The sequence below is a fragment of the Mytilus galloprovincialis genome, chromosome 9 (genome assembly GCF_965363235.1).
Source record: "Mytilus galloprovincialis chromosome 9, xbMytGall1.hap1.1, whole genome shotgun sequence".
NCBI lineage: Eukaryota > Metazoa > Mollusca > Bivalvia > Mytilida > Mytilidae > Mytilus > Mytilus galloprovincialis.
Genome location: NC_134846.1, coordinates 42,851,133 through 42,864,103, shown reverse-complemented (window position 1 = coordinate 42,864,103; position 12,971 = coordinate 42,851,133). Strand labels below are relative to the sequence as shown.

General features: G+C 31.5%; 2 protein-coding genes across 4 annotated transcripts in view; one reads left to right on the top strand and one right to left on the bottom strand.

Annotated features, from left to right (window-relative positions):
* The window catches only part of LOC143045037 (uncharacterized), a 200,909-nt gene that overhangs the window by 117,360 nt on the left and 70,578 nt on the right, over positions 1 to 12,971 (bottom strand). The gene's annotated exons all lie outside the window — the stretch shown is intronic.
* Positions 1 to 12,971, top strand: part of LOC143046433 (uncharacterized) — a 62,989-nt gene that overhangs the window by 26,946 nt on the left and 23,072 nt on the right. Inside the window, exon 11 of the mRNA XM_076219596.1 lies at positions 38 to 187. Coding sequence (XP_076075711.1) covers positions 38 to 187 — 150 coding nt within the window. The remainder of the gene's footprint in view (positions 1 to 37; positions 188 to 12,971) is intronic.

Genomic DNA, 12,971 nt, shown 5'->3' with positions numbered 1-12,971 from the left:
TTTGTTTATATGAGATTAAATTTCATTTCTCTTTTAGAAAATAACACATCAGTTACATCAAATTCGGAAACAGTTACTACAAGTTCAACCTCAACTACTACTTCTACGTTCTCTGGTACATCAAATGGTGTGTCAAAAGTGTCTAATTCACCTGATGTTAAAGAAGTAGACGAGGAAGATATTTCCGGTAAAGATTATTATGTTCTTTTTGAGCGAAATTAATTTGTCTGATTGATTTATTGCATAATAGTATCTGTTTGAGAAGTTCCTGCTGGAACTAGATAACATATAAATTCAATCAGTTTGGACTCAATTATTATTAGATATCTGCAAGTTAGCTTACAGTTGCTATATTGGGAAATTGAATTCAGGATAGAAGTTAAACAATTCAAAAGTATATTTGAAAAGGTATTAAATAGAACCTAAAAAAGCATGTTCAAACTAGATGATGTCTAAGATAATAAGATGAAGGTTTTTAAAAACTTTAAAATTTCTTTAGTTTTGGTATTCCAAAAACTAATACAGTGTGTACATTAATGTTTGTATACATTTTGTTTCCAAAACAAATCGAATAATTTTGTGTTTTGTTTCAGCCTTAACAACAGTTATCATTCCAGCTACTGCAACTTTACTAGTAACAATTATAGTGACGTCAGTGGCATTGTTTAAATACAGAAAACATGTCAGGTTTGTGTTAACTTGTCTTATTTTCGTTTGCGTCTTTGTCTTTGAAACTTATGCATTAAACACATTCTCAATTTGATGTTTAAATCAGAGAACTTTTAATCCACATAAGAAATATCGAAATAGAATTGAGAATGGAAATGGGGACTGTGACAAAGAGACAACAACCCGACCATAGAGCAGACCACAGCCGAAGGTCACAATAGACAAAATATACTTGTATAAAATAAGTAAATTTCTCTAAATCTTCAATTAAAATTTCTACACTTGGATTGACAGTTGTCTCATTGACATTCATACAGCATCTTCTTATTCTATTTTAAGAGTTTAGATAATACAAAATGCAAATGAATCGAAAGTGCAAATTGCTAGATAGAATTAAAGATAACATTAAATAATCAAATATCGAAAAAAAAAGAGAACATTTTAAAACGGAAAAAAAAAAAAACTAAAAAGAAACAGCAAAAGGGACACAGGAAATGAAAGAATCGCAAATTAAGCAAAATCCAAAGTCTACGTGAGTAATAAAGTAACTAGTTTTTGAAAATCATAATGTAGAAAATCAAGGAAATAAATCATTAACAAAATGAGAAATATTACTCGTTTTTTTTTTCCTTTTGAATAATTTCTTTTCCGTTTATTAGAAAACATTGTCAACAGTTTTATTCAAACACCTTTTTATGAAGTCCCATACTTTATTCTTGCATGAATATATCATTTCTTTTTCAGGAGATTACATAGACACAAGCTAACTGAACGTCAAAGCATTGCTAGTTTAAATATGGTCAACCCATCACTGTCAGTAAAACCTGACATTTGTGGTTTACCACCTATCAGTACATGTTAGTTCTCTGCAAACTGAAATATTCAGATGCCCAAAAAAGATTGACATCAATTATTAAGATTTGATACAAAATATGAAAAATTAATTTGACTGTTCAATTCAGGAGAATTCATTTCCTATTTAAATAAAACATGCATGTGGTGATGTGTTGAACAATATGAAGAATAGATCGTTTGAAGAACAACTAAATCAAACACATGTTCATCATCAAATTCTTACATCAAAAGTAAGAAGTCCATGAACTCATTTCAAGTACATCACGTTTTGCAGGATCTCAATATTGACGATTTCTAGTCTAAAAATCCTGATTGCACTTGTGCTAGTTTCCAATTCACATATAATCCGGCTGGCTAAGTTATTACCGGTGACGTCAACATTGTCAATAACACTTCCCTGCGAAATATGTTATTGAAAGGTCCGAAATATCGTGAGCCTAAATCCATCAATTGATAATACAACTTAAAAATTTCGATGGATTCAGTCCAGGATTATGCCAGTCAATGGGCTAAGCGCGAGAAGGAAGGCATAGACACTCTTTCCGAATGGATTAAGGCTGTGAGGTCGTTGATAAAAAAATCATAATTAAGAAACTGAATGGGTCTATCAATGCCTATGCTACGTCAATCTTTAAAGATCCAAATGTTGCAAAACACTTATCCTACCTCCATGACAAATATGTTGTTGTACATTAACTGCTTGATAAACGAATTAGGTATTGACATTTCACTTGGAGACTCAACATTTACCCTCACGACACATACCAAAGCGGACATTCTGGATACTCATAGGTCTGTTCTATGGTACTTTTGGATTTCACTAGCCTCATGTCTTGACTTACATCTAGAAATTGACAATGAGGGTCGGTTGAAAACAATACTTTACGACAAAAGAGATGATTTCAGCATTCCAATTGTGAACTTTCCATTTCTAAGTGGCAAAATTCCAGCATCACCTGCATACGGGATATACATGTATATATCTCCCAATTGATACAATATTCCCTAGCTTGTATTTCCTATCATGATTTTCTTGATAGAGGGTTGCTGCTCACAAGGAACCTATTAAACCAAGAGTTCCACTTGTTGAAGTTGAAATCATCCCTTCGTAAATTTTACTGACGCCATCACGAGTTGGTTGACCGTTATGGAATAACCATTTCACAGATGATATCAGATATGTTCCTTACGTCGTAACGTTACTACAATCCCCTTCCCTTTCGTGAATATGATCTACCGAATTAAACTATTTACCGGATTTGTTATAACATGAGCCACACGATGGGTGTCACATGTGGAGCAGGTTCTGCTTACCCTTCCGGAGCACCTTAGATCACCCCCAGTTTTTTGTGGGGTTCGTGTTGCTTATTCTTTAGTTTTCTGTGTTGTATCGTGTGTACTATTGTTTGTCTTTTTCATTATTAGCCATGGTGTTGTCAGTTTATTTTCGATTTATGAGTTTGACTGTCCCTCTGGTATGTTTCGCCCTCTTGCAGACGTCGGCATTCTATTCATTGGATGAGCTATTATTGAAATACATAGGACTCATCAGTGGCACCAGGCTTATCCAACTCAAAATCAATATTGATAAGTTATGGACTAATAACTGAAAATACAGAAAGATGAGCGAAATACGCAAAAGCAATCTACCTCTAAGTGGCCGCATCCGCGTTCAACCTCAACCTTTATATATGTTATGTATTATCATCAAATACAACTTACATTTCACTATAACGAATGCGGCCACTTTCATTTTATACGGAAACCGTCTAAAATTTAACTAAAATTGTGAAGATTTCAGTAATTTAGCATGACTTAATGATGCTAGTACGCTGTATTTGTGCATTGTATTGTCAAAAACAGCCCATATTTATGCAGCAGAAGCATTTTACTTTCCAAAATAGTTGTCAAAGGTACCAGGATTATAATTTAGTTCGCCAGACGCGCGTTTCGTCTATATGAGACTCATCAGTGACGCTCATATCAAAATATTTATAAAGCCAAACAAGTACAAAGTTGAAGAGCATTGAGGATCCAAAATTCCAAAAAGTTGTGCCAAATACGGCTAAGATAATCTATGCCTGGGATAAGAAAATCCTTAGTTTTTCGAAAAATTAAAACTTTTGTAAACAGGAAATTTATACAAATGACCACATTATTGATATTCATCATGTTCATGTTAACACCGAAGTGTTGACTACTAGGCTTGTGATACCCTCGGGGACGAAACGTCCACCAGCAGTGGCATCGACCCAGTGGTGTAAATAGTTGTCAAAGGTACCAGGATTATAATTTAGTACGCCAGACGCGCGTTTCGTCTACACGAGACTCATCAGTGACGCTCATATCAAAATATTTATAAAGTCAAACAAGTACAAAGTTAAAGAGCATTGAGAATCCAAAATTTGAAAAAGTTGTGCCAAATACGGCTAAGGTTATCTATGCCTGGGATAAGAAAATCCTTAGTTTTTCGAAAAATTCAAACTTTTGTAAACAGAAAATTTATACAAATGACCACATTATTGATATTCATGTCAACAAATAGCTTAAAGATTAAATTTTCAAAATTTTGTAAAACTGCTATATTTTGGGGCCAAAATGCGGTCTAATCGAACCTACTCCTTTAAAGAAAATGAACGCGAAAATGATATTTCAGTATGTTCCTGAACACAAAAAGTTTACTTGAGTTTTTGGTTACAATATTCTTTTAACTATAAAACATTATGCAATTTTTCGGATACAAAGATGTATTAACCCAAGTCTATTATACAGACTGATGTTGTAAACTTTGTTTTATTAAGACGGTATATGAATTCTTTATTATTTACTATAAGGTATACTTCTAATCTTCATTTGACTAGAACAGTCGACATGAAACTATGATAATGGCATGGTGACCTTTTGCCACATATTCTTGTCGACCTATATTTCAGTTGCATGACCAAACCTATCGACGCATAAGAACTCGTAATACTAGTAAGTAATAGCAATAGCCGGGATTTTGTTTTATTGGTAAAATACGAAATTATAAAATACTTTAAAAGCTATGAATACTGACCAAGTCGAAGATGTTTTTATCCAAGTTGTATCAATTTTTATGCAGGCTTGACACAGTTGATGATGTACATAAAAAAATTCAACCACAGACTGAATCTAAATGTTGAAAATTTCCACAAACACAGAATGCACAATTACTACATGCATGTCTCATTTCCGCATCTATCGTCCCTAGCTAAACAAAAATCTTGCTTCTCTAGGAGTAATACAGATATGAAATGGAGAAAGGAAATGGGGAATGTGTCAAAGCGACAACAACCCGACCATAGAGCAGACAACAACTGAAGGCCACCAATGAGTCTTCAATGTAGCGAGAAACTCCCGCACTTGGAGGCGTCCTTCAGCTGGCCCCTTAAAAAATATGTATACTAGTTCAGTTATAATGGACGTCATAATAAACTCAGAATTATACACAAGAAACTAAAATTAAAAATCATACAAGACTAACAAAGGTCAGAGGCTCCTGACTTGGGACAGGGTCAAAATTGAGGCGGGGTTGAACATGTTTATGAGATCTCAACCCTCCCCCTATATCTCTAGCCAATGTTGAAAAGTAAACGCATAACAATACGCACATTTAAATTCTTTTCAATAGAAGTCTGAGTCCGATGTCAGAAGATGAAACAAAAGAAAAGAAACAAAATGACAAAAATACATAAATAACAATAGACTACTAGCAGTTAACTGACATGCCAGCTTCAGACCTCAATTAAACTGATTGAAAGTATATGTCTTCTTCATATGAATATCAGGCACAATCCCGCCCCTTAAGGGTTTGTTTAGTATCATACTATCATAAACTATATGAGAAGAACATAACCTGTTTCATGCCAACAACTGTTTTTTTTAAATAAATGTGTTTAGTTCCGATGCAAAGACCCTATAAGTGAATCAATATTAAAGCCAAAATATGCAATCTTTGATGATCTGACAACAGTATCGTAACTATATCCCTTCTTAATAAGTCTGTTTAAAGGTTTTGTAAGTTTTTGAGGTGAATACTGACATTTTTGTGCTATGTAAAGAATATTACCATAAAAGATTGGATATTAAATACCTGAACGTATAAATTGTTTAACCAATGTATTTTTTGAATGCAATATAGCTTTGCGTGTATCGATTAAACCATTCCACATCCTCTTGAAAATTTAAAACACAACTTACAATTCAAAATAACTTAAATAAATAAAATAGAAAAAACTTACATGTAACAGCTTTTAATGGTAGTTCAGTAAGCAAAACATGTACCGTTTGACATTTTTGTTCGTTTACTTATTTGCTTGGACACTATGTGAATAGTTGTTATCACAAAACAAAAAGATACAATATATACTGGTCACGTGCTGTTTACGGTATCTATGCCGATTTTGTCATTGTGCGCCCAGTTTTGCTCGAGAGTGCAGGTATGCGAATCTATAAACTTTATAGCATGGAATAAAACTTGCCAGATGAATGATGCTGAGTTTGGGGAATGTAAATGTTGAATGAAGGAAAGTACTGGAAAAAGCTTTGTTGCTGTCTCGACCTTTCCAAACTCAATAACGATATAAGATATATCAAAAAAAGTTATGGCAAAATATTCCAGAACATTAAGAATAATCAAATACCTTATATTATAATGCTTTTTTGGTGGATATATAGTGGATTTTAAGATGATTTTGTTGTCATAAAATGACTAGTATGCAATGTAAAAAATAGTTTAGTCTTTAGAAAGTCACAATTTCGATAAGGCGACAGTATCAGGTTTGCTATTACAAAACTTGAATTCTCAGGAATAGCTGTATTTGGCAAAACTAGATTTTTTTGTCCTCAATGCTCTTCAAATTTATATTTTATTTGGCCTTTTTAACCTTTTTGGATTCGATCGTCACTGTTAAGTCTTTTTAGACGAAACCCACGTCTGGCGAAATTTAATTCCTTTATCTATGAGGAGTTTTATCATAATTTTACTCGAGATGTTCTTCACAAATGCTTTTAAATCGAAATTTAGTCAAATCGTGCATTTTTATTTTTAAATAGTGATTTGCAATAAAATTTGCTCGCATTATTATCTGAATATAGTACCAAATATATAATCAACGATTGAAAACTTCCTTTTCCAAAGTCGAAAATGTATTTATAATAATAGATATCTAGTGAAAATTCGATTTGTTAATAAATCTGAGAATTTATGTAAAATTTGAAAATGATAACACAATTTAAAAAAAAAAGGTATTAGACATTTAATGGCTATACGCCATTTAATATTTGTCCCTCATTTTAGTATACGTCAATCATTGACGTACAATGTGAATGATATCGCAAGTAAAATGAGGGTGCTACATTGCGAAGGGGGTTGTTGTTTTACATCAAAAGGTCAAGTGTCGCAAAATTAGGAACAAATATCACAGAAATCTAGATAGCTGGTATACATTTGTATTTGTAAAGGGTAGATTTAAAACTTCTGGGCAAATTAGAATAAGTTCTGCCAAAAAATATCTTTATCAAATTTCTTAACATACAATACATGCAATAAAGGCGATATTCATGTTGACCTAAAGATCTCATTCATCGATAAATTTTTGATGATATTATGACATCAAATATTATAGACATGTTCCATTAAAGAGTATTTTTCTTTTTATTGCTATTTGTCCCTTATTTCAGAAAATGTCAACCCTTGACGTAAACTTTGAATGACATAGCAAGAAAAATGATGACATTACATTGCAACGGGGGTTATTGTTTGACACACAAAAAAGGTCCAGTGTCGCAAAATAAAAGGAACAACTGTCACGAAGATCTAGATAGCTTGTATATTGGTAAAGGGTAGATATTAAAACTTCTGTGCAAGTTTAACAATTTCTGCTTAGAATCTGAATTTTTAGACCCACATCTTAATGTAAAAACTGTAGTTTTGAAAAGGTCAGCGTACATGTATGGTATATGATTTTGACTTATCTGTTTTAGATTTTATAACTTCACGGTGTATCTATGTCCATCTAACTAAATATTAGTTCTTGAACGTAACTTGCAAAATGTGTTTAGATACGACTGAAGAAAGATATTTTAGGTAAACGTTTCATAAGCATTTCATCCAGTATCATTTATGCTTATATAACTAGATAATGTCATTAAATAATATATAGATCTCTGATCTTCCATGAGACAGTATTTTTCTTTCGTCAACTAATTTCACATAGAGTAATGGTAATATGTTGTTATATACAAAATAAAGGTACATTTCAGTATTTAAGAGCTAGTATGTATTATCTATTATTTGCAATCACGTGCGGGGAATTAATTGTTTGTTTCTCTTGATGATAACTTTTGTAATCAAATACAGTAAATCTTTTTAAAAATAATACTGTTTCTTATAGCAATTATTTATTGAACACCGTAATAACTAAATAAACATTGGATGAAAAGACGAAATAAAATGAACGGCATATGTTTTGATGTTTCAATATATATTTCATTTGAAAATAAACAAAACCAAAAACCATAATTTTCGAATTCAATAATGACAACCTAAAAATGCCTTTTTAATGATTTTTTTTTATCTAAGCTAAAAATGTAACAACATCGGCAGAAATTCGACAAATGATTGAAATGTTTATGTTCATCTAAACGATAAACTTTCAGCAATTAGCTGGCCAATGCCAAGGAAATAATTGTAAGCGTAATGAGGCCCAGGGGATCGGACTTTTATTGTGTTCGATTACCGATTATTTCATCCGAATGTAACGCACGTAAGTTTCAATGTTTCGTTACATTTACAAATAACCTATTTTAATAAAACGAGTGTTTTCATACGAAACCTTTAAAAGTTGGAGTGAGAGTAAAACCGCAATTTTCTACGTCTTTCCAGCAGCTTATCAGTAGCTTTTAAAGGATGAAGTTTCAAGCAAACTCGTTACATCCGTTTTCAAAATTTTTTGTCATTTTCAAACTTCATTGTGTAAACGATGTTCCTCCTTTTTTTGTCGTTTTGTAGGATGTCAGGTGTGATAAATAATGGCGTTATCTAGAACATTTGCAATGTCATCTCTTTTTATTATAACAAAAGTGAAAATACAAATAGTTTGAAAATAGTAAAAAAAAGTACCTTTGATAATTGATACACAACATATAAAAAGTAATAATTATTTATTATACGCTTCAATTGTTTAGTATGAAATTACCAAATTGCTATCTTCATCAGTTACATCACACTTACTACATGAACAATGATTGTCCTCTATCAAGAAGGAAAGGTACTTTCCACTCACATGTTACATAAAGGACCCGTATGTAAAGAAGTTATTCACTTATAAATGCTAATCTCATATAAATATTATTACCACAAAGTATCATTGTTGATCTATTTTCTGTGCACTCTACGTATATACATTTTGTCTCCAATTGGGTGTCTTACTATATGGATACAGCCCTACAAATATTGCTATGCCGTATCTGTATACTATACAGATATCGCTTTAAAGCTCCGCCCACTTCCGGACTTTGTTTGCGTATTGCTGTTGATGAGTGTTGTATGAACATGCAAGACCTCAGTATGTGTATTGCAGTCGCATTCCAATGACGTATTGGTTGATTTTATGCGAACTTACGATAACTTTTATACTTTCTGTTTGTTTTCAAACATTTCTGTAGAGCAATACGAATTAATCCAATTTTCGGATTACAGACAAACATGAACACCAGTATTTTCTACGACGAAAATCATCGATTTCAAAGCTTGAATGTGTACATGTGTAACACAATCAAACATATCAATTTCAGCATGCATGTTAAGTGTAGGACAACTCGTACACTTCAGTTTCAAAATATTTTGTTATTTCTTTTTACTGTTGAAATTAGTTTATGTTAAAATAGATAATTGTTGACCATTCGATTTTTTTTTGTGAACGTGTATTTAGCTAACTGTGATTTTAATATTACTACGCGGGCCTCAATGGATTTTAAATCGAAAAATAACGCAAAAAATGTGAGTTTTTGGTGTCTTTCAAAGCACAAACAATATACAGAGTGAAATGCAGGATAACGACAATGACTGTTTTGTGTTTTTAAATATCAGCTGTAATTGTACTCGGCTCGATACAGGAGAAATAACTCGCATTACACCTGTTTCTTAGCCTCGTAAAAATACAGCTAACATTTAAAGACGCTAAACAGTTATTGTCTATGTATCTGATATCAGAGATAAATATTAAACTATTAAATATTAAACGATTGCCAATGAAACAACTCTCCACAATAGACAAAATGACACAGAAATAAACAACTATATATCATCGTACGGCCTTCAACAATGAGCCAAGCCCATTTTTAAAAAAATGAAACAATTTATGACACATTCTTCAAATCAAAAGTATGATTGTTTTACTAAATGAAAAGCAAAACTGAAAAGTTTCTTTTTTTAATTGAGTTTGTTGTTTGTTTGTCTTGTTTTATTTTATCTTTTTTTCGTTTGAGGATGGGTGACAATATTTCTGGGAAGATAATATTTATTGTCTATCTTATATTTATATGATTTCTATTTTATCCATTGGATCTGTAAAATCGTAAGAAAACCACACCTTATTTATTTCATTTTGTAATTCTTGTCTTTTTATTTGGATATTTGCTTCATTGGTTTCATCATCTACGCGTGCCATCATCGTTTCTGCACTTGCAATTCTGGACTTATTTATTGTTTGGAATTTTAAGATAACTGTGGTGTCTAATCTGAAAGCATATTACTAAAGCTATATTCTCAAATTTAAAACTAAAATTATATGTGTAGTTTTCTTGTTACACATTTTCCACGCATAATCTATTCAAATTCGAAAAAATTTGCACAACCTGTAGCGTGAAAGAAAGTGCGGTTGCATACTTTTTATCATATTTTTGAAGAAAAAAAAGCATCATATAAACTACATTTTGACAAATAAATGAACATTCTATGGATTTCAATTTGGACCCCACTAAAGGTGAGAATAATTCAAAATATAAATTCAAAATATCTACAGATAACAATATAGCTGATCGAGATCGAGGAATTTAGGGGGATCGATACGAAAACACCTATTTCATGACACCTTTAATAACTTATAATAAATAATAACAAAAAAGCTGACTGGGAACAAAACGGCCGTATAAAGACTTATACAGGATCAATAGTAACTTATTGAGTTTTCTGTATTAGAATATTAATGAGCAGTACTTGGGCACATGCAGTTATGATAAATACAAAATCCAAAATGTGTGTTAAGTCCATGGTTGATTGATTTTTTATGTTAAAAATCTACATCTTTTGACTATCTATAAGGATTGGTATATAAATTAACGAATCATAAATATGTACGATACCGGTTTTCATGCGCCAGGTATTTTCTTTTTTTCTTTAGATATACCTGTTTTTTTTAAATAACTGAGAACTATAATATTAAGCAAAACAAAAAATTTCAATCATCATATTGTCTGCATATGGCGTTTTCTTCGTAAACGTCCTCTCCCAAGCAGACGGTGTTATGTACATTATCTGTTAAAACGTGATAACGAAATGTCTTGCAACAAATTGTATATAAAATTACAATTTTGAATATAATATAACATAAATAATGATGTGCATTAAACATCAAAAGTAAGTTCACTTCTATTATCTTGTCCTGTTTCATGTGCTTTAGACAGACAGATCGTAATATACAGGAATAATAATTTATTCTGAACTAAATTAATTGTACATTTCAGTTACCTAATATGTTACTGCTATACGATTCTGATATTTTAATGGTTTTCCAGAGCAGATTGAATGGAGCTACGGATTTCTACAGAGAATGAATTGATTATAAAATTGGTTAGGAAATTTGATATCAGAGTTTTGGTTGGGTAATTTCTTTAAAAATCATTTTAGTTGATATTTTTTATCACATATTTTTTCTCTGTTTATATACGAGTGTAACGTAGACACTACTTGTCTTATTCGATGTCTTTTTTGGATGTCAACTACTCTGTTTCAAAATAACAAGCTTTTAAAAGACTATTATAGATATATAGTATATAAAAAAAGAAACATAAAATCAGAAACAAGAGAAAGGTCTGTCTGTATCCCCACTGACGGTGTAACGTAGACACTAAATGTCTTATTCGATGTCTATTTTGGATGTCAACTACTCTGTTTCAAAATAACAAGCTTTTAAAAAGACTGTTATAGATATATAGTATCTGAAAAAAGAAACATAAAATCAGAAACAAGAGAAGAGGTATGTCTGTGTTCTTGTGTTTGGTGTATAATCAAGTAAAAATTAGGCGGGACATGATTGTTTCCTGTTTGTTCATACATTTAACAATGTCATCGTTAATCGTTTAAAAACTATGAAAAATAACAAGGATTATATAAGATTTCAAAAATCGCGTTTCAAGCTACATTGTATGTGTAATAATATTATGAAAACAAAAAGTAAGGGTTACACGGCAAATTTGTATTGCCACTACATTGATAAAACTAGAGATTCCGCATTTCTGACAAAAAGGTAACAAAACCAGAGTAGCGAACATCCTTCATGTTTTTTAACAAAGACAACTCAAGTCGTTTGATGGATGAGCATTTGAATATGTAACTTGTTTAGGTCGGATTTATTTATTTAAATATTAATTGAATTTACCACATAAAGTTTTATTTTACTAATGTCATAGATAAAACGAGAATAACAAATAACAACAAACATAAAACATATCTTTCTATGATTCGTCAATGCAAAATATTTTTTCACCACGAATAGAATTTAAACAAATACATTGTTTTCACTGCAGTATTTGGTTTTTTTTTGTAGGTTTTTTTCTTTTTTCAAATTTTCAGTGATTAATAGACCTGATACACAAATTATGTAGACTGTGCTTCCATCTTCACGCCAATTTTCGTTCCCAACCCTTGTATTGTCGTATCTCCTATAGGCAATGAGTTTTAGGGCTTCCTTTGTTATCATTCGCATCTTTCCACATTATTGAATTGAGTTCATTGATTAAACCTAACAATATGTATCCATTACCACATAATTATTTTTTAATAAGCGAGTTTGAATGTACCGTTTGTATTTTCCTTTAGAATTACAATTTACAATGATGTTTGCAATCTTTAATTAGACGTATTACCGGGTTTATACTAACATAAGCAACATGACAGGTGTCATATGTAGAGCATTTAAAGGGCACCTGAGATCACCACCTGTATTTGGTCTGGTTCATGTTGCATGTCGTTGTAAGTTTATTCTCGACTTAAGTACGACATTGAAGAGCATAGAGGACCAAAAATCAATAATAGTTTGCCCAAAACAGCTAAGGTAATTTATTTCTGAGGTAGACAAATCAAAATATTTCAAAAATTCAAAGGTTTGTAAAACGTTATTTTAGAATTATGACCATATCAATGA